A 25,840-nucleotide genomic window follows, 5' to 3' on the forward strand; every position below is an offset into this window, starting at 1 on the left:
TGGTAGACTTCTATAAATACTTTGACACTGAAAATTATGATCCTTTCCTAATTTAATCATAAAAGTGATTTCAGAGGCTACATCAACTGCAAGGAGATCATGCCTTTCTGCTAAATACTCTCACTACATAAAAAAAATCTGTGAAATAGAAATGGCGAATGCTCAGCAGATGAGTAAATAGTTTTACTTTGTTTTAAATTTCTGTCTTAAAACTATAGTTGCACTACTGCTCTCTAGCAGCAGCAATATTTAGCATTATCTTCTGTGGTACTGCAGATTTTCAGATATATATTTGGAAAATGAGTAAAAAGTTTGAAGTCCCATTACTTTTTCTTTCTTTGAAGCAGGTTCTGTGGACACTTCAGACAGAAACTGGGTCTTATCTTAATATTCACGCCTTATCAAAGTTGTGAAGTGCTACACAAAATGAGCAAATAGAGTAAATGCTTGATAAGTGCATAACAATATAAATGCTTTAAGCTTATCATGAAAATTATTTATCTGTAATAACACAGACTGGGTACTAAGAAAAAAGAACAAACCAAAACCCCTCATTTTTGTTCTACTTGTCTGAGTATGCAATGAGTAAGTGGAAAAAAAATCGAATTAATGGAATATTTGGGCAAGATTACAGCACTGTGCCTTCTACACAACTTTCTAAATAAACTTGCTAAAGTAAAGTTCAAAGAATGGGGTTTATCCCTAATGTCAAACAGGGTCCTAAACTCCCACAGACACACACGCACTGGAATTAAAAAACAGATGTAGCTTCCCTGATTTCCATGGGATTGCTCATACAGCACAAAGTGGGTGGGTTTGCAGGATCAGGGCAGTACCTGCAGCCTGATTACTGTCCCTTGTCCAGAAGACAAGAAATCAGGTCATGGGAAGGCACCTAGAAAAGTGTTAAGAATATACTGTGTGATGATGTAGCCACAAACTAACTCAATTAATATGTAATTATGAAGATTTTTAATGTCATCTAAAACTGACAAAAAGTTCTTAATTTTTAGTCCAGGCCTGACAAGATTATGCCATCTGTAGAGTTCAGGCTAGTAACACTCTGCTAGCTTGCAGGTCCCACTCTTTGCCATGCTCCTGCCCTGCTCTGTATGTAAGCGGGGCTGCCAACGCCACACAGCTCTGTCGCTGATACCTCATCTTCCTTCTGACAGCTGAAAGAAAAGCTGTAGAATGCAGTCAGGATTAGTTCACACTCCCACAATGGTGAGTGGTCATCACGTGTTTTTGTGGGACTTACCACCTCACAGTCTTAAAACCCCACTTTTTTCAGTACCGCATACTTTTATTTCCATGGTTTTACCTGTATTTTTCTTTCACCAAGATGCAGGCAATGCAAAGATAGTAATTAATGCTAATGAAATATCAGCAGATAAAACTGAGATCTTAAAATATAACATGTTGATGGAAAGAATGAATTTATTATCACAGGTCAATTCATTACAAATTAAATAAAGAACAGGTGCTTTTTTGGTAGAAAAAGTGTCCATTCCATTTGGAAAATTCCATTTACTACATTTGGTAATAAATAACTCATCCACAGTCGTTTTTGACCTAGATCTGACGTCTGAAGTTAAGTTTTAGTGGATGTTAAGGATTAATGAAGCTGATTCTTGGAACTCTCAACTGACCAAGACTCTGAGATTATCTGACTGCCATTTTCCTTTTTCCCCTTTCCAGAAGCCATCCTTTTAACATACTGTTAATATTGCAATATGGCTAAAATAACTGCCCTTTTCCAACACTGGTCTTTTGAACACAGTACAAAAGATCCTCTTCTAACCCTTACAAAGAGAATTAAAATAGCTTTTTCAAGCATTAAAAAGTCGTATATTGAAGGGATCCAGCAACAGATGGGGAAACTTAGGACTGCAACTCTTCTAAACGTTTGCGTGCCTTTTAAAAAATTATATTATTCCATAACTTGAATCCTTTGATTACAATTTATTTGGCAGGGAAGATGACCTAAATTTTCATGTGTGATATTAAATGTAAAGCTTAGATCTTTTCAGGAACCTCTCTCAACTGGAGGTTTGCGAGTTCCAGTGCAACATCAGGTATCTGCTGTGGCTGCCATGATATAAATGCTGGGGATGAATAGAATACAATGGAACAGAATAGAACAGAACAGAAAAACCACGGTGAAAGGGACCCACAGGGATCATCCAGCTCAGCTGCCTGACTGCTTCAGACCTGACACTCAAATATCTTCATTAATGGCATTGTCCAAAGCCTCCTAAACACTGACAGGGATGGGGCATTACCACTCTCTCTCCAGGAAGGCTGTTCCAGTGCTTGACCAGTCTCTTGGAAAAGAAATGTTTCCTAATGTCCAGTCTGAATCTCTCCTGGTGCAGTTCTGCACTGTTCCTTGTCACTGGGTGCCAAGGAAGAGAACAGCACTTCCCTCTCCACTCCTCTCCTTCCTCAGGATCAGCTTCTTTTTCTCCAGACTAGACAAGTCCAGAGTACTTATCTCCTTCACAATTCGATGAATTAATGTCAATTCTGACTCTAAATGAAGAGGGCAATTTAAATATGGCATATCTGCAATACTACCCCAAGTAAATTCCTTTTAAAAATTAGGTAATCAATAATCAAAGCAAGATGAGATAAATAAAAAGTGAGCGATAATAAGAAAAAGTGTGATAGAGAAATATGAGGTTGAAATGGGCAGCAATAGGGAAATTGGAGAGGTTTCTATGCACGGAAGAAGCCACTAATTTTCTTTCTTTTATCCAGCTTTGTTTTTCCTATTGCCTTCCTCAACCATGTGTTTGGCCAGTGGCAGATCCATTAAATTTTAGACACTTGTGACTTTAAATGCTCCTTAAGAGTTTACCCGGGGTTCTCTACTAAAATTTGTGAAAGCATGAAGAATTAGCATCATTCTGTAGCCAGTGAAAGACAGAGAAGGGTTTAAGGCATGTCCAATCCTACAAAACCTAAATTAGATGACCCCAAAAGGAATGAAGACTGTTTTATATGATCTTTGTTTAAATGCTAGCTGTTGAGTACATTTAATTTCATTGACATTGAGAGACAAAATTGTAATTTAGGATTTTGTGTTTAAATACTGAACTAAACTCAAATGCTGGCATGTATCAACCAACCAGAGATTAAAAGAATTCTTCACAAAATGGTTTAATGTGGTAGGATTTTGAAAGTTGGTCAGTCTAGAAACCAGGACAGTAACCAATAGGTTTAGTAGCCTGTAACATAAGACAACTCAAACATATGGGAAAGAGTAAAAAAAAACCACAAACAAACCCCTCTGAATGTATTTGAGCAGCACTAACTTCCAAAACCCTTGAATTTGCTCCTTATGTTCTGTCTTCAGAACACAGCTTAACAGTTCATCACTTTTTTTAATAAAACAGACACACTTGAAAATGAGTTTTAGACTGACCCATGTGTTGTTCATATTATGAGCATTATTTTTTCTGTTATTATATACAAGTGCATGCAAGCATTGCCTATTAAAAAAAAAAAAGAAAAAAATTTCCTGCCCTTGAACTTTCCTGATGTTCTTGATTTCTACATAACACTTCAAATGTAACAGGGGCAAGATGTTTCAGACTGCATACAAGCCACCTATTTTATTACAGTGTTGAAGGCAAGCCCACACTACTGTGAATTTCTGTTGTGTATGAATTATTCCCCTGAATGTTTATTTGGTTGAGTAGAATTTAGAAATACACAGAAATCCTATAGTCCACTCACATTTAATAATAAATATAATGAAGCCCATTCTGCATGGGAGAACAAAACTGAAATCACTGAGTGTCATAGTAGCAATTTGAAGCAAACTTTTCCACAGAAATGATTTGGTAAGAATTAGTGAATACTACTCAAAAGCACCAGGAAGTAAAAAAAAGTGAAGATTTCCACCAGACAAAAACAATTAACACACTTCTCCACAGACATAATACAGAGACCTACAATAACAACACCACCAAAAGCCCCAAAGGGATTTGGAATCTATAAAACCACTCACAAATTACTTGGCAAAGGGTTTTGTGGTGGAGGAAAGCCAACCTGAATGTAATAAAAGACTAATTTCTTCTTAGCATTACTAACTCCAGGAATATTGGGAACAGATGCTTCCGAGATGAACTGGAGGGAAAGGGCTCTGGAATGAGGCAACCCTTAAAAAGTTAAATAACCCAGGGCTGCTATTGTTTTCAAAACCCCACAGCTTACCCCAAAACCCCACAACAGTCTGACATAAGGATGTCCACACACAATAGCAAACCAGCACTCATACTAACAAAACTGCATTGTAGGGGATAAATGAGTTCAGGATTGATGGCAGCAATTGTGCCACAGAATCTCAAAGTGTGCCCAATATTTGCAATTCAGACCAGTAACAGAGTGGATTCCTGCACTGGTTACAGTAATTGAGTGAAACTCAAACCTAAACATCAGAAATGTTCCTCTGTACAGAAGACTACACCAGAAAAAAAAAAAAAAAAGAAAAAAAAAGAGATGAAAGGCTTTACATATTCATTTTCTATGCTATTCCCATTCTCTAACAAATTAATATAGTTTTAAAAGACAGCTTCTATCGAGTATGTCCAGAGACCTGGTCCAAAGTCAATGCTAAAGTCCATTATGGCACTTTGAATTCATTAAAATGAAACTTGTCTCTTCTCTGTTGGGTGCTGAATGCACTTCATGACCTGATGTGTATACAGTAGAGACTTGTTAGCCACAAGAAAAGAATCATATAAAAGAAACAGAATGTCTTCCTCAAACTGTCAGTCTTGGGGATTTTTTTTCCTTTTTTTTTTTTTTTTTTGACATATTCTCATAAAGATTTATATTCTGGCCTTTGTTGTCTGGGATCCTTGTCTCTTACCCTTTATGCTGGAAAAGGAAATTGTACATTAAGGTAAATTGCTACTCCTGATACGTCTTTCCCTTGACTGATGGTTTTCTATTACAGGCTTGCAAGAATTCAGACAGGAAAGAAACCCAAGCATCTTGATTGAAAAGATTTGATACATTCTTTTCAAATTCATGCTATCTAAATCACAGCAGGATGACTTGTAATCAAAGTTTTTCAAAAAGAACATAAATTTGGGGAAAAGGAAAAGGCCATTCAGCCCATTGCAAGTCATCCTGGTTAACACAGTTCTTCCAGAATAGTATCTCCCTTCTTCTTTAATGACCCCGGTGCCTCCAATTCCAAACTTGGCTCGGTAGGCTATTGAAAAATTGTATTTCTTCTTGAGTGAAAAGTACTTCCTTGTGTTGGTTCTGAATTTCATTTTTTCAGTCAATTCCAGTTCTGCTTCCCTGTTCAGTCTTTTATAGTCAGCCAAACAGTGAGTCAAGTGTTATTGAATAAGGTTTTCCACCCTGTATTTCTCAGAGAAGATGAGTTTGTAATTCTCTCTTTTTCTCCATTTTGCAGCGAAAAAATAATGAAGTCAGCTGTGATTACGAGACCGTGGACTTCAAACCAGACTTCTCTTCCACTTCTTTTCTTTAAAGGTGTGTTTGAAGCTAATCTTTTAAAACACTGGCATTTGATTTTTGTTCACCTGTTTGGCTTTGTTGACTGCTGTTACACACACACACGTGCCAGCCCCTCCAAGCACTGTGGCACCCCTTTTTCTCCACAGTGCATTCGCTGAGTCTGACACAGAAAAGACATCCCAAATGACTAATGCAGAAAAAAAAGGGGCATGATTCAGCAATTTATTTCAATTCTCTGAAAAATGCTAAGAAAAAAATTACCTTAAGAATACCCTTTTTTGTATTCACGGTCTGAATAACTTCACATGCAAAAATTAATAGGTCGGGTTAAATAATCTCCAAAGTCACTCTCTGTAGATTTTGCTTTTATTTTTCTTTTGTTCTGGGGAATGCTATAGCTTCAAGTTTCACCAAGGTCATCTTTCATCTAAAAAACTTAATATAATTAGTATCAATTCTGCATTTTGTGAGGCTCACACTGGAAGTTATTAACTGTGTTTCAAGTGGAATGTCAGAGAAACGAAGGGCAGAGAGAGTAATCTTTTCAGCTTCAAAGGCACAGTTGATGACTTTAGTTCACTGGTTAGTGAGAAAGACGTGCATTTTTTTATTAAAGGTGTTAGCAATACATTTGAAACTATAAGCATTTTTCTCTCTCTTTTCTTTCCTTTCCTCATTTTTAGAACTTGGCACCACTTCAGTCTTTTTTTTTTAACATCCCACATGGCACTGGAACAGTTGCTTCAGATGTCCTTGTTGTTAGTTATAACAATATTTAGTTGTATACTTTTGTTTTTAACAGTGAAGCACTTCATCAATTCCCTGACAGCACAGAACTTGCCAAAATCTGCCTTAGCCAGTAATAAATACAAAAGAAAAAGATACCAGTTTTTGCTGGTAGTGCCTTTAAAATACCATAGACACCTCTCTAAAAAAAGTAAAACGAAGCCTTGTGATCCCATATAAATACAGCAACAGTGAAGGACATTCAACAGAAATCATTTGCTTAATCTTTCTCCCTGCTGTAAGAAATGCAATATATTTCCCTTAAAACTCACCAGTGAAGATACAATTGACAACAGCTTTAAAACAAACCAAATCAAAGTCTTAATAAGATCCTAAAGATCACAGATTCAATTCCTTCAAATGAAATTCAAGAATAAATTTCAAAGCATATTTACAGAATCTTCTTTACAATAAATATTCGCTTCTGAGAAGAAATTGAATATGGAATGTGAAGCCTTCAAGAATCAATCTATAGTTGTTAACCTCAAAGAAACGTAACTGAGGAGCAAGGCTCAAGTTTGCAACAGAGAGGATAACCAAGTGCGGAAGAGAAACACCAAGGGGGATTGTGGATTCTCCATTCCCTCAGGTCCTAAATTAAGTCTACATATGTTCTGGTGGATGCTCTTTAATAAAATAAAGGTTTCTGTGTCTCATTATAAATCTATGGGAGTGGAAACTATACAAGAATTTAGGCCAAGAATTTAGGCTAACTGACCCAGCAGGTCCCTCTGGACTGAGCAGATCATAGATTTTATCTGTAAATAAGATACCAAACTACATATAGCCTCACTGAAAATTAGTGAGTTTAGCTACATGTAAGGTTTTACTTGGAAGGAAGGAAAGTACAGCCTGTTTTTCCATAGAAGAAATGCTTTGCATATCTGCAGGCCATTGTCAAGCTCATGGGGCAGCACTGACAATACACTAAAAATAGCCTGTCTCTCTCTGGACTGGAAAATCCAGATAGATAAACTCATTTAACCAATTTACAAGCCAAACTGCTTGTAGAGATGTAATTACTAGATCCCCAAAATCTCTCGAAATCAGTAGAATTCTGGCTTTTAAAGCAGGAGGTACAAAAACCTACTTTTTTTTTTTTTAATTATTGTTTTGAAAATCACAATTTAAGCCTAAATAGAGTAGGAAGGTAGTATGAAAAATATAGTTTCATACCCTGTTTACACCTGAATGTTGAAAATCACTACCCTGAGGCCACCACCCAACCAAAGGTCAGATGACAATGGTCAGTGTGACATCAGTACACACTGACTCTGCTGTAACACTTTACACAGAGGTGGTGACACTGATGCCTTCAGTCCTTCTTCCCAGGGACTTCTTTGGAAATGCCTGTGCTTCCTTGCTATTTGCACATGGAGGCTCAGCAGAAGGAGAGCTGGCACCTTACAGCCTGTGGCACCTGAGGGGAGGTCAGAGGCTAAACTCAGAGACAAGGCTGCTCTTGGCAGGCAGTAAAGATGCTTCCAGCAGAAGGGACTCTTAATTTGGAAAACCTCTTGCACTGCCAGTTTACAATAGAGGCTGTCAGGCTGCATAATTCATATGCAGTAGAAAGAAAAAAAAAAAATCAAAAACCAACCAAAAAACCCCCAGTGTGATCAGAGCTTAGGCTGGGAATGTTTGAATTCCTGACACATTGCTGAAGCCTCTCCGGAGCTCAGCTATATAATGGAATCTTTATCAGACCATCAACTAATTGTGATACTTATCTGCACAGCGTTGCATTTTGGGTTAAGTGATAATCCATCAAGGCTGGAAATCATTGTGTACTTTTTAAGTTGCCTACTTCATTACTGCAAGCTGACAGCTGGATGGATGTGTTAGCACTAGAAATATTTGTCCCAGACACAAAGAGCAGCTTCCTAATATAGGATATTATGATATTTTCTTTCATGTATTCAGCATGCCCGTAGTTGAATCTATGTCTCATTTATGATATTCATTTACTTGGCAAACTGTTAAGATTATGAAATCTATCTTTATTTGTTACAGAATGCAACAGCCTCATTTCGTGAATAATATGACCCAATAATGTGTAATAATGACGACAGTCTTCATCTTACATCATAATGGCTGTTAAGCAGAGAAAATTGCCATTTTATAAATGGCCCAGGTCTCTGCTTTAGTTGAAGGTAAGAATTGCAAAACACAAGTACTTTTCATGGCAATGGAGGTAGCTAGCCTCAGGTGGGTCATGTTGCTAGAATTTGTTTTGGTGGTTAGACTGCATTAGTGATGTGCCTGTTGCCTTGACGATTACTCTTGGATTGGTATTACAACTATAAAACGTCTTTTAAAACTATCCAAGAACTGGAAATTCCACAGAGAAGCACTTGGGTTTGATTTTGGTCTGCTCACAACAGACATCAGGGTAGTTCCATTTCCATTTTTTAGCATGTAGTGATAATGCAGTTTCATATTTAGTTTCACACTGCATGAAAAATTACCTCCTTCCATAACCACATTCTGCTGCTACTTACTGCCCAGTTGCCTTACTGCCTCTGAGACTCTGAGAAAGATATCCTGTGTGGAAAATTCCTAGCTTTAAATTAAAAAAAGAAAAAAAAGAAAAAAAAGATTATTTTCATACTGTGTTTGTACAGCCTCTTGCTTGGAGCTGGTGTGGTTCTGCTCTGTGATCACCACGCATGTGAACGTGTACTGTTTGCCATTATTCCAATTCTATGGGGACATACTTAGGAATCTGTAGGAATCCAGCCAATAAAGTATGAAACTGCTTGAGGTTGGGTTTGGTTTTTTTTTTTAATCCTGTTTGTTTTGGGTTGGTTTTTTTTTGGGGGGGATGGGGGGGGGGTGTTGAAGGGAGGGGTTTAATTTTTCTTTTTTTTTTTTCAGATTATATTATAAAAATGTTTTTCCTGGCTCTGTATCTGTCAGATCTAAAAACCAAAGAGCTCTTTGAGTTAGAACAGATGCTACAATCTCCTCTGTTGATCTTAAATCTGTGAGCTTTGAGAATTCACAGCACTAATTGCACACCAAGCCTGACTAGTGGGATGAAACCCTAATTAAACATTGCTTCAGAAAAGAAACAAATACTGTGTAACCCCTAAAATAGGCACTGTGGACTACTACGCCTCATGAAAATTTCGTGGTAGAACTTAAAAAACTCCAAGTCCTGTCTAAAATAGGTATATTTTGATACAAAAAAATCTAACAGTTTGGTCTACCAGCTGGTTGCAGATGCTAGGGAAGGTTTTCCAGCTATTATTCAGCTGCAGCCTGTGGATGTTTCACCTGGGTAACAGCTCCGACCAAGACAGTCCTGTTTAGAGATTTTGGAAAAGAGGCTTGGAAAATAAGTCTGCGATTTCACCATGGTCTAACATAAGTTTATCATAATTTTTTTAACACACCATCTAAGAAACAAGCTGAGAAACAAGTAGAATGTAAAAATAATGGCAATGAAAGAAACCAGTGTAAAATCAAGAGATGGCAGTTCTTGAAAGAGGGGTGATGAAGATTTACTCAAATGTCTAATGGAAAAAAAATAATCTGAGGAACTGCTGTTTGAATCTCAAATTGTTTGACCTTCTGAGAAAACCAGACCTTGGATAAGCCAATAGGAGACTAATGGGAGAAAGAAGTAAAACTTAGGAAGTTCTAATTTTCCTACACAGTTTGAATAAATCAGACACAAATTAGATTTTATGTTACTGCTACAGCTATAAAGTAGTATATAAATGAACTGGCTTTTAGCTTGCTGTCATAGGAAACTGCTTTCAACATTAGACAATGATCATTTTTATTATCAGAGCTGAATGCAAGTAAGCACACACAACTATATTTAAAGTGTAAGTCTACCCTTATCTCCTTTGCCCCTCACATATTCTATAGCTTTTCCTTGCTTTGTTGTTTCTTTCTTTGTCAGTATCTCAGCCTGCCAAGTTATATTAATCAGATTATGTGAAAGGAAAATAAAACCACAAGGAAAGAACTGGTAATGTTGAGCATTTTTTGACAGGAAAAGCTGTAAGGACTACAAGGTCTGTCCAAGTAGTTTCTGCATGTAAGCTGCCTATAATGAAACAGTTACTCTAGTAGGGTTGTGGTTTTCTTCTTAATAGAGACTTTAAGGTAAAAATAGGAAAAAAAAAAAGGAAGCAATGTAATTTTTTTAGCTAAGATAGCTGTCAATTATGCTATTAAATAGAAATATTCACACTTAAAGTCATAATTGTTTTCAAAATGATTACATCCTCAAACCCTTCCTTATGCCATTGTAAACTCCTCTTCTAAATTTAGCTCCACAGATTTCCTTAAAGAAATCTTCATTTTATACCAGAGATAAACCCAATAAAAGTGAAGTGGATTATAATAAGGCATGGATTTCATTCCTATATAAATGGGTGCATTCATTGTCTTTGTGGTCACCCTGAAAAATAAACTCTTGATCTCCCCAGAGCAGCTGCCTGGGAGCAGCATCATGTCTGTGCTGTACACAACAACTTCTGGAGATGTTTTTAGGCATTGCTATATAAAGCTTTGAACATTCTGGTGCAGTCATTGTCCAAATGAGTCAGCTGAGCCTGAATCACTCTGATATGTGCCATCAAGCTGAATGGATCTGTCTTTTGAGATTGGGATGCTCTGGCAGTGTTACATTTCCACCTATTTGGGTGGTAGTGGTGAGATTTCAATCTTCAGTAACAGGTCAAAACAAACAAGTTTTATAACCTCTTTGATTTTTTTGTTCCTTGATAGAAATAGGATTTAAACCAAAAAAACTGTTCTGTTTGTGTGTGTGGGTGATTAACATAATGCCAGCCCATGGGAAGGTTTTATGTATGTTTGTGTGCACAAGCTTTTTCCCCTCTGTGAATCTAGAAACTGACTTGAGGTGGCTTCTCCTAGACTGTTAATCACACTCCCTCTCCACCTACAGGACTTGGAAAGATTGGCACAGCACTACCCAAATTAACTTTACACTAACAAAGAATTTCTCCACTGGAGGCATCCCTTGTTTCACTGTTGGGGCAAATCCACAATCCTCTTGAGCCTCTTCCCAATCATGAAAGGGAAAAATTGCATGGATCCACGCACAGCTTTCACGAACAACATTACATAAATCTGATAGAAATACACCTACTCATACAGTGGATAATTATTCTTTCAGTAGTCCTCCACATTTGTTTCTTCTCATACATTTTATCACACATTCCTGATCACGGTTATTAGGCTTTAAGACACCCTTGACAAATATATAAAGGGCAATATTCCTCACTGGCATCAAATTATGTTTAGGGTTTTTTGAGTTAGTAGGTAATGTACCAGTAAAAGAATAATTAATTCCTGAAGGACCGAGCACAAAAACAAGCATACGTTTGTCTGAGAAAGTGAGAAGTTTGACTAAACAGGAAGTTTATGAATTATCATGCTGTCATCCAACTGGATCAGTAGCTTTTTTCATGTTGTTTACTAAATGCCAGGCAAATTAGGACAGCAATGAATCACATGGTTCCAGAATTAACTGATGACTTTTGGAGAAATTTTTTCCCCCATGAATTAAGGCTTTTGGCAATGAGGAGGTACAATAATCAGAATGCAAAATGCCTTGGATTCACAGATTCTATTGGCTTTTTATACCCTGCATCTTATACCTGTAAAGACATCTCCTGTGACAGGATGAGGAGCAACAGATCCTCAAGGTGGACTATATAAAAGTCACGCAGAACAGAGGAATGTCTTGTAAAAGTTACCTGAGGAGATTCTTAAGTATCAAGCAATAATTTTAGAACAAAAGTACTGAAATCTGTCTAGAAAGTTTATTATGTCAGCTATGGGGAACTCAGTTCAAAGATATTATTAAATAGGATACACTACCCTACAATCTGGGGAAAACTTCTGTTTCTTTAAGGCATGATCCAACAAAGTAAGACAAAAAAGCATAACAAAAAAGTTTTGATATTTGAGAGTATATGGATAGTTTCTCAACTTAATGTCCCTATATATTCCTTCATGTCAAAAATCTTATTGAAATACAAACCAGAGGTGTCAAAGGAAAATATGTTTATGTGGTACTTTTTGCTCAGCCAGCAACTGATGCTACTGAAAAATCTGACCTTCTCTGACACGGCTCTTGCACCGTTTGTACCTCGCGGGGTGGGTGCTCTGACAATGGAGATGAGGTTCAGTCATGCACTTCAGGATGGCAGAACTCCACCTTCACAGCAGGCACTGAAAGTTTGTGAATATTATTTGGTTTGGGGTCCATGAAAGATAGGGGATGAGGAGATGTAAGGAAAGCACCTTGTCCATTTCCCTCTGCCATGGGAATCAAGCGCTTTGAATGAAAGCCAGGATGAAGGAAGTCATAGAACAGAAATAGCTGAATAAGTGAAGTCACTGCCTCCCACACATTTACAGAGTGTCTCCGCTAAATGTCTTTGCCACTAATTCAGGGAATCATTTTCCTCATTCAACTTGGAAAATAACTCTTCATCAGAGTCATACTGACTTCTTTTTTGAAAGCAAAACCAAAGAAGCTGGTGCCTTCAGCTTCTTTGCAGAGCATATCTGTAAATTTCCTGTCTTTGTCCTTTGATCTGTCTCCATTTGAGGTTGTTTACCAGGGTGACACCCCCACACCCAACCCCCCCTCCATTAGGAACAGCACTCCAGTTGTCTTCCACTGTCGGATAAAACACCAATTACTTTAGCCTTGTCCTCATTATTCATGATTAATTTCTTTATTTTGGCCTTTCATCTAGTGCATTTCTAAACACTTTTGCTTTGTTAGATTTCTCACAACTTGCTCATTTCATTTTGCACCTGCTTTCATGACTGTTTTCCTGTTTCTCCCACATTGATATCCTCTATGATTTATGTTTATAGCAACTGCTTGTTTTGGTGTTTTAGTGAGGTTTGATATCTCAGACTGTTAAAAAAAACCAACTTTGTTAGTTTATTACATGTTTCCTATTTTTTCTGTGCATTGGGATAAACTACCATTTTCTTTCAATTACTCAAGATTTTGAGGAAACAGACTTCCCACACTCATTGGTCCCTTTGATTATCTGCCCAAAAGACTCTATCTACCACTTCCTTGAGGCTGAAGTGGTCTCATCTTTTCAGCCATTTTGCTGCATTCACTTTTTTCTTTCTGCGAAAAGTGAGTGCTCATGTTTTAGTAACTGATCACCCAATTTTGCTTCTTTTACTTTCTATTAAAGCAGCACCTCTGTAAGTGTAGCATCAAATTACATGCATTCTCCCATGTGCTAGAGCTGAAACTCAGAAGAGAGCTCTCCTGTTTCAGACCTTTCTATTGATGCTGGACACACAAATGGTGAAAATGAACACTCCACAGGAAAGAAAATGAGGCCCTAAACTGCACTTAGGAGGTGAGTCAATGCATTAAAAACATCAGTACAATCATATCAATGATATAGTCATGACCACATAACAAGCAGAAGAAAACAATTCATGAAGGTCGGCAAACATCAGCACAGCACACCAAGAGCATCGTCCTTCCAGGATGTGAGCCCTCAGAAAGCTGGAAGCTCCTGGTGCTTTACACAAAACACTCTTTTATAAAAAAGACATGGTAATTCCTGTCATTCTGTTCCTTTTCAAGAAATTCTCCTCTTGCAGCCAATCAGACCCATGAACATTGTGCTATTTTCCATGTTCTAGCTTTCTTTTTCAGAAGGAAAAGGACTACTACAACACCTCCTCTCTTCATTAAAACAAAAATATCCATTTCACATTAAAAGTAATATTAAAGATTAAAAAATGTAATTTTAGGTTTGTTGTCAGTTTATCACAACATATTAAAATATGTGTGCCCTGTGGAGGAAGAATTTAGGTGATCTGACACTATCACAATCTCTATACAATGGACTTGCAAGTGAGCTAAGGTTATTCTTCCAAGTTAGGCAGCTCACTGCAACTGACTAATAACAACAGTTCCAGAAAGAAAAGATTTCATAACTGTCTTAACTTTCCTGGCCTAACTGCACCTCATCATGTCAATGCTTGCAGTGTGGTAAAAGAATATAATTTCCTCTCTTCTTGTGCAATATAAAGCTTTCAAGAGGCCACATAGGAACCTTCTGCCATTTCATTTACCACAAGAGATTTGTAGCTACCCAGAAGATGATAATCTGCAAAACCTTCTGCACACATCTTCCCTATTTAACAGTTATCTGATCAGCTACTGAATAAAGAATAAAATAACCTTTATATTTTGCTCATAAAGAAATGAAGCATTACTAGAAACATTTGAAAAGCTGTAACAAAAAAAAACCCCAACAGATGGGGGTCAGGGAGGGGAGAGAGAACTTTTAGCTCATTTAATCTAGCTCTGGTGAGATAACAACACCCCCTAAATTAGTAATGCCTTAAACCGTAAAAGGCTAAGAAGGGTGATGCAATGCAATGCCTCTTTGTTATCAAGCAAGATTTCATCAACAGAAATTCCAGTGCTGAGACAACTAGCTTGTTTTAAATGGTAGCACCCAAAATAACTAGTCTTAAAAGGTCATGTTTGTTTAAAAATAGCTTGCTTGCATTTTACATTAAAGTTAATTTACTAACCTTAAAAAATTAAATGCAAATGTATACAAATAATTTAAGCATCCTGTCAAAGTTCACATACACACTGCTAGAGCAGCGACAACATTCAAGGTCATGTGAAATCCTTCTTAACCCACGTATCGCCTTGTGGATTATTCTGTTAAATACATACTGAACTAAAATGCTTGCACCCTCTATTTAGCAAATTCTATCCTTGTTTTAAAAAAAAAAAAAAATTAAAGATCTAATTTCCTATTTATCATGTGCTTTCCAGGCCATAACAAAGAAGGATACTGTACCTCTGATGCTGGTGGCTGTTGCCGATGTGGTTGTGCTGGCAGTTAAGGCTACATTGGTTGTGACTGTTGCAGTGGTAAGGGAGGGGATGACAGTAGTGGGAAGCAAAGTGTTGAAAACATCTGGTGAGTGGAAAAAAAAAATATAAAATAAAATCATATCATGCAAACAAAGGAGAAACATAACAGTGGTTTAATTTGTAAATACAAGTATGTTGAAAATGACTAAATTAAAACATGATTAACATAAATTATTACAGGTACAACAGAGTACCTTTAAATTCTTGACATTTATCACTCTCAATTTTTATAATCAATCTTTGAGCACACAGAATTTAAAACTCTGTTAAAATGACCAAGTTTCCACAGAACTAGAGAGTGACAGTTTAAGTGACAAGAATCCATTCTTCGCTGAGCCATTTTAAATGTCTCACAGTAGAAACCATATACAGATGAAACATGCTGTGTCAGAGTGGGAGATGAAGAAAACAACACCATCATGCTAAAATAAACACACACATGTTAACGAGAAATGGCTGTATGTTAAAACACCCACTTTCAGACAGACTCAATGAAGGGAAAAAGGGGAGAAAATGCTACTAACTATAAGAGCTGCTTTTTCCGGATTGCTTTTCTTCTTCCCACACATTTGCTTAAGACACAGTTGTCTGCTAAGATCCAGAGCAGAGTATATTTCAAAATCTTTACCCTAATTAGCAGGCACAGTCATCATTCAGTCATCCTCAATGCTTACAATGTATTGTTAGTACACATCAGTATTTTTCTAAAACAGCTTCGAACTAAAAATCAGAAATGCTAATAATATTACTGATAAAAAATCCTGCATCCAAGTCAGAAAAAATGCATGGCCCTGATGACAGCATCCTATAAAACCCTTCAGATTTTGCTCAAGCAAGTGCAGGTATGCCAGGATTAGGAGCACGACTGCTTCGCTGCAGAGGAACCAACAATGCCTGATGCAGAATGCTCCAGTACAGAGCAGAACATAATCAGATGTACACATAGAAAATACTTTGATTACACTGCCAAAAGCAATAAAGACCAATAGGACTTTGCTTATAAGGTGATTGCAGGTTTTAAAGAACAAGCAAACAGAAGCTCTGAAGAGAACTAGATAAAAGCACTTCTGTGAAGACATAAAAAGCATCTGACATTTTTCAGATTATTTATACCGCAGGTTTGAAAGGAAGGACTCATTTCTCAGCAGTTGATGGTAAGTAACCCATTCCATACTGATTTCACTGAAAATATTTCTGAAGGGTGCTATTCAGTGCAATAAAAGAGCAAAAGTCTGACCCACAATCTGTCTTCCCTTGCTGTGAAAAGAAATGCAATTGGTCCCTGAGTACCATCAATTCTGACTGAAATCAATGGAAGCTGAAGTAGCTCAGAGCTTTTCAGTATTGGGCCCAACAGAACACCCTTCAGACACAGGGTCCTTGAGTTCAGCATTGCATAATTACTCTCTTAAGGCTTCAAAGTAGCATGCTTACCTTATTTCCATGCTGGACGACAGATTATTTTCCAAGTTTAAAAGTTAGTTAATATCTGTAAGTCACCTAGGATTTTCTGTACTCCTCTAGTTTTGATAAAAACCACCACTATCCTCTCTGGAATCTATATTTGTGTGATGTTCTACTTCTGAAGCCACCAGAAAACATCATAAGATCCATCTTTCATCTGTTGTACACTGATATTTATTCTAATTCCCAGTATAAAATATTCTCCAGCCAGAAAAATTAGCACAGACTTTTAAAAACCCCCACCAATGTAGCCACATTAATCACCAGGAAAAATGATAACACTACCTGGAGTGTGACTACCACAATAATGAAATAGAACTGAGTATAACAAGCATTAGAAATAAATTAACATGTTGAAAAGATACATGCCACATGTACTGATCTATGCAATTTCTTCTCATAAAGGGAAACTCATTCCCTGATAAGTCTCTGTTAAAAATTAAATCAAACAGAAAAAAAACCCCACCTACTTCATCAGGAGAGCAAAACCTTGTTTATTAGGAAAGCTTTACACATCATTCTTGTACGTAAAACCAATTAGTGTGACTCACGGTCCCATTCATTATCTTTCTTAAATATACCAATTACTTAAGACTGCAATGACAAGTTATGGTTTTATGACAGTGCTATCCAATCTGCAAGCACACTGTTTACCTGTTTCACCAAATAATGGCTTAAATGAATCACTGGTGAACTTAGAACTTTCTGGGTTTTTCTTCTGATCAAAGTATTTCAAACAAGATTCCTTATTTTAAATGAAAGGCTACCTAAGAAGCATTCTAAGTGACAAGAACTAGGATATGTCAGTTTTTTAATATAATGGGATCTCCTCAGATTAAGAATAATGAAAGCTTGTGCAGAAATTAGCTTCCTGATGAAAGTCATAAACTCTGATGCCAAACAGCAAAATGGAAGCCTGGCAGAAGTCTTAAAGAAAAACACATCTTATCAAAAGGGATGCAAAAACAAGGGATAGCCTTCAGTTTCTTTCTTTGCAGAGTGAGGCGAAATTCACTGTGCAAACGACTGCAGTCTGTCTTCTTGCTCACAGCATTAAAAGGACTTGCTCCTAAAGACCAGAGCACAAGAGAGAAACCAGGAATCAGCAGCCTGAGGAGCATTACGTTGCCCAAGCAATGAAATCTGAGTTTGTTCTGGACTCTAGAAATGTTTGGTTTGTACCAGCTTAGGTTCAAGGCTCTGCCCAGTGGAATTACTTCATTAATAACATGAGAGTCTGCAACAGGAATGTGCAGAGTAACCAAATAGCTCATAGCTCTCCAGGCAACACTTTTTGGAATGCTTGCACCATATCCTATCCTTAAATCCTACTTTGGACAGCCCAGACCCAGGCACAGCACTCTGAAATGATCCCCACATTTAAAAAACTTGGGTGTATGGTGCCTGCTGAGTCTGACAGAAAGGCTCCTCCCACCAGTTCTTCCAAGATTTATGGATGCTCATGAAAACTTTGTCCTTGCCTTGAAAAGGCTTTTGCATAAGAGAATACAGAATATGCAGTTCAAGAAATAAACTAGAAGTAATGTACAGTGCTCCTCAGTCTCTCATCATGCATTGCAGGTGTAGGAGGTAAATGGGTTTGGAAGTTCCCAAAAGCACATGGACTACAGATACAAAAAAAAAAAAAGATACTTAACCGCACAGGCTTCTGTTTAAGCCATATGGATCACTGTGCTTCATAGAGGGTGTGCTGTTCCATTTTATGCCAAAAAAGAGAATTACAATTTGACTTGTTTCTAGTCCTGTAGGACTTCTGGTCATTTTTTTTTTTAAATGCAAGACAAACCTATCTTGTTTCGCCAGCGAGGAACACGTTATCATCCAGAACTCCTTGCTGGCAGCTGCTCAGAACATGCTATCTCAGGGACTACGTAGATTTGTCCTCTTGAGCTTTCTGTCAGGGAGGATCTTAACAGAATGGATTTGCAGATTTCTGCCCAAGAAATCTGTGTTGGAGTGAAACTTAATTCCATTTCCTTGTCTTGCAATTTCTGATTCTAGTTGTACACAATGTTCAGCTGAAAATGAATTTTTGTTTATGTCTCTCATGCCACCAAATACCAAGGATCATTACGATCAAGGGACTTTGCAGAGTGGAACTTTTTAATTCAAGTAGCCATACCCAAATCACTGCACCAGACTGCTAGTTCAATAATAGTAAGGTATTAATCCTTAGCCTCCTGTGAAGCAGAAAATAGCAATATTTTGCAGATGGGGAACCAAAGAAGATAGAAACGCCATGCTCAGAGATCTAGAAGTCAAGCAATAATTGTCTCCATTAATTTTGAAACCTCACTTCTAAACTGGATGTTTGTTGACAGACCAGATATTCAGTGAAAAATCCAATAATGTAATTAAGTTGGTATTAATTTCATCATCCTGCTAGCTTTGAAATGCAAATAATTCATGGAGAACTAATTGTTTCCATAAAAGCTGTTGGAAATAGAAAAGGGGTTGACCTTCATGCCAAGGGACAAACATGGACTCTTTGTCACTTATGTTCCACAGGTTATACATGTGAGGCTTGAACAGGATATTCAGTAAGAGAGATGGGCTCCTGACCTCTCTAGTGGCACAGGGAGGCTTGAGCTGAGCTGCAAATGCTCAGCCAAGAACCCTCATTTCAGTGAGGACCTGACATAATGTCAGAGCTCAGTGCCTGCAGAGACTGAGGAGGGCTCTGGAAAGGTGTTCCTCATGGCCACTGCTGCCTGTTAACATGCCACAAGCTGGAGCCAGGGGAGGGCAGCCAGCAGGTAACCTGAAGGCTAATTCCCAATGGATGGTGGAAAAAGGGGGAACACCCAATCTGGGCTTGGTGTGGAGGCGCCTCTTCAGCAGAGGCACAGATGCCAAGTGCTTAGGAGTCGCAGAGCAGTGTTGTACAAGATCGGCTCAAAGCAGTGTCGAGCCCACCTGCTCAAAATTTCCTGTTTGCTTTTCCTTCTTTCTTGAATTGATGCTGCGTTCTCCTTGCTAAGGCAGAAGACATCCATCCATTTAAGTGCAGGGAGCCTGGATAATTTACTCTCCCTGCCAATTTGGCCCTAAGCATTTTTACTCTCCATTTCCAAAGAAATGAGAAATGGTTCTGTTTGGTTTAGCGGGCTTATGTGAAAGATAGATCTGACCTATAGAAAATATTTGACTTTTTGGGTAAAAACACAACTGATATTTTGACATGACTGAGCACAAATCAGACAACAATAGCTGCAGTTGATAAAAATGTAAAAGCTTTTGTTTCAAGCCTGACAAAGGCTGACAGAAAAATTAAAGGACAGAGTGATAATGATGGATGGTCCTTGCTGTATTTTGACTGAGAATGAAAGAAATTTTAAGTGGTAAACTGAACTGAGTGATGACCTACCTGGGAAACAATCTCACTACTCTGTGAAAAATTTAATCAGTCTGTGGTATGTAGCACTAAATAATTTAACAAGGTTTTAAATTCAAAGGGAGCTGCATTTACCTTGCTCCAAGAAAATGGGATTGAACAAAAGGATCACTCAGCTTGAACATCATGTGCCAATAGCTCCTTAGCACTTAGACTGAATGATCATGAATGCTCATGGACATGAGGTCAAGGGGTTCTTTTTACTAATTGATTCAGATTTATGAAACTCTGAAATGGCAATTATGTGCTTGACATTTTTTGCTAGCAAATCAGATGTCATTAAAAATATCCAAACCCTTTTAACAAAAGCTCCATGTAGATCTATATCCTTAGTTATACCAATAAAGTCTTCCGGTGGATAAGTTCATGTTGCAATATGTACAGCTGGACTAAAATGGCTAAAAATTAGGCACTGAAAAGAACAAATTAGGAACTGGAAAGAACAATAGCTTTCTTTTCTTAGAGAAAGTTTTATACCTTGCTGGTCGGTTTGTGGTTTGTTTTTTAGATTTCTTCCCTGTTTCAAAAGCAACAGGTTTTAGTAGCAAATGAAGGAGGAAGAAGTATTAAAAATTACAGCAAAAAAAGACTGTTTCCTTGTGTTTTCAAAGAGCCAAGCAAAAAACTGGAATCTACACATCCCTGGCCCACATTCTCTAATTAGAAAGTTAAGAATATAACTCAAAAGAACAAAGCCAATTTCAGTATTAGCACTTAGCACTGGCAGTATGGTGTTGTCCCAAATCACTTAAAATGAGGGCCTGATATCACACTGTGGCACATTTTACAACACATGCTCTGATCAGAATTGCTCATGACAAAATAAAAAATGCTATGAATATGAAAAAACAAGGTGTAGTAGCAAGTTATTTCTGATTATGCCATCTCATTTGACACTGAAATATGAAGAAGAAGTTAGCTGCCCTAAATTTTCTTGAAAGAACTCCTGTAGTGAATATCTCATTTATTTTGTGCACCAGAGCAACAGCAGGACTCACAAAGACCACAGGTGTGTGAAAGGCTGATTTTCCACAAGTAAAGCCAGGTCAGGCTCAGGACAGATGAGACAGCTGTCAGAAAACAAGCAGCTGTGGCTCTCAGGCCGCTGAGAAGGAAGAAGCAGTGGGATGGAAGTGCCTCAGTGTGGTAGGAAAGACATGGCAAGGGAGGGTAAGTTTGTAGGGCTGAGAGCAGTGACCAGCTTTGACTTCTCTCCTCCCCCAAGATGCATCTGCCCAGACCCAGGTCAGCTGTAGATAGAGCTGTGGGGCCTTGGGCCAGGCAGGCAGGAGGGGTATTTAGGTAAAACCCACCTCTGGCACCTTCTGTGGGCACCCTAACAAGCAGAATATGCTGAGTAGGGGCAGCACCCACCCTTCCCCTTGCACAGATCAGAATCTGAGATTTAGTAGACACTGGGACTATGTGCTTTATAATGCTCATGGGTACTTGCTAAAAATTCCAAGAGTAGCAGTAAACACAGAAAGGAAAGGTCTTTTTTTTTTCTTTAAGGGATATTAAAACGTGACCTTTCTGCACAGCACCAGATGTTGCCCCAAACATGGCTTTGTCATCTGGAGACTGGGGCAGTCTGCTGCACACACAGTTGGCAGAGCTGCACAGAGGGACCACAGGAAGCCTGAACGAAGCATTTCACAGGAAAGCATCTAACATGAACATTTGAGTATTGCACTGGTGGCTCATAGCTTTTAAAATGTCGGCTCTGACCTTTGAAGCCCTCAGTGCTTACTTTAGGGATCATTTTGCTCCCCACAGCACTCCACTGAATTTGCTATCATCAAAAGCACTCTGACTGCAGCTCCCTTGAAACAGAGACAGAAGTTTGCAATGAAGGCCTGGAGATGCTGGAACACGCTCCCATTTCACCGTCCGTCATATTCATTGTTTGTCACCGGCCCAGCCATTTAAAAAGCTCCCTGTCCCTGCTCCCAGTGAAGCAGAAGAATAAAAGGTGACATAATGTACTGTCTCACAATACATTTACCTATTGCTGCTCACTTTTGGTGGGGAAGATTGTATTATCTGCAACATTTGGACTGTAGGAAGCTAATAGGCTGTAATGCCTTATTTCTTAATTTCTATTTGTGCTAAAACCAGGTGACACACACAGAACATAAAGGGATAGATTTGACAAAATAACAACTTAACCAGGTGATTAGATATTGAAAATTACGTTAGTGCAAGAAAAATTTAAATTCTCAAGTAGGCAAATTCTTTAATACCGAAGAGTCTGTTTTCAGGCCCTCTAGGTTTTACTTTATTAATGGTTATTAGTGCAAGATTTACCTCTGAGGCCAAATCAAACCAAGTATTCAACAGTAAGATTAATCTTCAGTTTTCTGGAGTTATATGAATATAATGCAGATTTCAAATTACTCCAGAAGTACTGTAAGGCCTAATTTTTTCCCAAACTTGGCATAAGTTTTGCCAGCAGTTGAAAAAAGTCCTTTCCAATTCAATAGTAGTAAAAATAACAAAGCCTATTATTTTAAAGAAGTCAACCCATCACAAGACAGACAGAGATAGATGAGATAGATATCTCATTAAAGTAGCTACAAATACCGCACTGAAGCTCATGCAACTTGCCTGAAAGAAATTAAGTAAAATTTGCAGAGCATGCAACAGGCTAAGAAAAAGAATTTGGTAATTCAACATTTAAAAAAAATAAAAATGTAAATTTTTAGAGTGTTTTTTGACACCACAGCCTCAAATGAAGATGCTCTACTTATAAAAGGTATCTCTGTATATGTCCTGCTTGTTCACAACTCTACATTAACAAAAGCAGAAACAGTAAAGAATGGACCTCTGCCTTGAGGATCTGTGAGATCATTTTTTGGGCAGTGCAGACCAAACTTTAGGAAAAAAGAGACAGTATTATTCCCACTTCACAGCTGGGGAAATGAACACAGAAGAATTAAGTGGAATGTCTTAAATTTTACAGGGGCGTTCAGAACAGATCTCCTGAGGCTCATTTTAATCCTCTGCTAAAAAAAAAAACCACCATAAAACCAAAACCTCTCAAAATTGCATTTAAAAAAGCAGTTGTCCTTATACCTGCAGTGCCAATTTCACTGCATTCAGGACAAAATGTTACCACAAAAGCCACCAAACATCTTGTATGAATAAAGCCAGCACAATTTTCCCCAGAAGCACACCATTCTATCAGTATTAATACGGTTTTCTAGGCCCATTGCCACTGCTTAAAAATCACATTAAGGCTGTGATGTTCATTTTTATTCTTTTTAAGTAAGCAGACAAGCCATATTTCCTTGTTTTTCCAAGCCATAAAATAGGGGTATTCAAAATTAAATGAAATAAAGTACCAGCAGCTGGCCCTTGAAAACCTATAAGGAAAAGCTAACGCACAATACAAATTCAGACACCAGCAGCCTTGAACAAAGATGACAGCTTTCTCAGAATGACACTTGACTCTTTCTGCAAACACAAAAAAAAAAAAGAAAAAATTCAAAAAGCTCAGCCAGAATTGCACTGAGAAGAAGAAAGAAGGTATAGAGAATTTTCCAAAATTTCCTTAATTATGGGCACATGTGTTGAAACTAAATGGAGGTAAACAGATTGCTGATCTCTATTTTATTACAATTGCTACTTTCATTTCTCTGAGAAATTCAGGGCAAATCACTGAAGTTGCTTAAACAACTCCAAACTCACTGCAATAATTCTAAGGTTAGTAAAGAGAGATAACAGGGACTGACATTTATTTTAAATAAGTTTATTTCAAAGTAAAACCAAAGGATCCAACACTAATCTGAAGCACTTTATCACAGTGGGATGGCTGTATCTTATTGAAAATCACCTTGGGAAAGTGACTGGCACTTTGCAACCTAAAACATAGATTTTTGCACTTCATGGCACTGTCTTCGACAATACACTTAATTCTCACATTCCTATCACCAAAGTACACTACCTGAGAAAATAAGGCCCTATCTTTCTAGCTGTCAATCTTTTATGCTCTGTTTTTTGGGTTTTTGGCGTTTTTTGTCCTCAAAAGAGTTCTATACATGTAGTTGAATTCCTGCTGTGACTCTTTGGCATTGTATAACACATAACTATGAATGGTGGGATCCATGCAATATTGCCAAGACTTAATTTTGTAAAAATTATCCAGCTTCCCATCAAGCTGGCAGATATTTAGTACCCTAACTATTATGCCATCAAGCAGGATAGTTCACCCATGGAAATAGCAGGGTTTTTTATAAAGAATGCTTGATCGTATCTGCTAATTTACTTTAAACAAAGTGCAGTGCAAAGAAATTTCAGTTCCTGCTCTGGAATGATGAAAGCCATCCAGAGCTCTCCTCAGTCAAACACTTCAACATGTCAGCATCCCTCAATCCTCCCTGCTGCCCACCAATCAAGGATTGGGAAACCTGCAGAAAATGTAAACTACAGAAATCACTGGGGGAAAACCAAATCCACTACTGCAATGACCCACAATAATACCTGAAGAATAAACACTTGGCCCACTCCTCAAGTTTTTCCCTGCCAAACTTTCTCCTGTCCTTCTTCCTCCCCTTTGATTTGTTTGTTTCTACACTTGTCCTGAGGATTAATAAGCTGAAAGATAAACCCTCCTCAGGCATGAGGTTACCAAGAAAAACAATTTTTTTTCTTCAAGGGAGTAAGCAAGCTGTGTGGATACCAATGAAAGGAAAGCAAAGGGTCCTGACTAAAAACTGCTGGGGTCACAAATGACACATCAGCTTATACGACAACATGAACACCATCAGTCGGGGCAGAGATCTGGAGATCTCTTCCCAAGCACCTGCCAGGTGAGTTCCTTCACGGATATTGAGAGCTTTCTCAGTGCTTGTGAGGGAACCACAGCCTGGAGAAAGAAGTCAAGGCACTGTGGGACATCCTCAAATGGCAGATTCCAAGCTACATCAGCTTTGGTAGCAATGGTCTTACTGGGTTTTTGCTTCGTTTTTTCTCCTTGCACATGAGGATGGTTTTGAGATACACCCTTACTGTCCTCCTGGTTATTTTTGGGTCTGCTCCCCTTTCCATGGGAGTCATACAGAAAGATTGATGCCAAAACACTCTGGAATCCTTGAGACAAAGTCACATTAAGGCATAGCAAGTCAGGGTAAGATCCAATGCAGAAAGTCTGTGACAGGATTCAGCAATAAAAAATGGGACTTTAATTACAAAGCAAAGGGAGTTTTATAATATTGCATCAAGAATTCAAGCAGTAAGAGCTAGAAAAAATATTCTGTGATAGCAGCATAGAGGATTCCATTTTGGAGGAGGGGCTAAAGACACTTTGAATCCCAACACAAATTCAGACTGAATCTATGCTGTGAAGAGAGATGTTAAGAAGACTTTTAAATTTTGTTTAGGCAAATTTCAAATTCTTGTAGGTTTGTTCTGTTTTTTATTTGAAAGAATACTGAAAACAAGTGGAGAAGTACCTTATTTGCTCTAAGAAAAATGCTAATAGAGTACTGTAAGAAACATTTTACTGAATATCTTTCCTTTATATAACATAGAAATGCAGGCTAAGATAAACTCCAGAAAAATTCACTAAGTAATTAATAATTAAACTTTAAACAACAAAAATAGAGTGATCAGTACTAATAAATGCTAATATAAAATTATGGATGATAGCAATATGAATGGTTGAGATAAGCTAATTATCTACTTCTCTCTGAGCCTCCATGCTCATCTTCCTATGTGATCAGAGGCCTCAGATA

General features: G+C 37.8%; 1 protein-coding gene across 3 annotated transcripts in view; it reads right to left on the reverse strand.

Annotated features, from left to right (window-relative positions):
• CADM2 (cell adhesion molecule 2) overlaps positions 1–25,840 on the reverse strand; it is a 589,355-nt gene that overhangs the window by 34,724 nt on the left and 528,791 nt on the right. For 2 of the 3 annotated variants that reach the window (XM_048292361.1, XM_048292370.1), the window contains one exon: positions 15,150–15,269. The exons of the other annotated variant lie outside the window; for it this stretch is intronic. In XM_048292361.1, the coding sequence (XP_048148318.1) occupies positions 15,150–15,269 (120 nt within the window). The remainder of the gene's footprint in view (positions 1–15,149; positions 15,270–25,840) is intronic. 3 annotated transcript variants of the gene reach the window in all.

Source organism: Corvus hawaiiensis, chromosome 2 (assembly GCF_020740725.1).
Source record: "Corvus hawaiiensis isolate bCorHaw1 chromosome 2, bCorHaw1.pri.cur, whole genome shotgun sequence".
Taxonomy (NCBI): Eukaryota; Metazoa; Chordata; class Aves; order Passeriformes; family Corvidae; genus Corvus; species Corvus hawaiiensis.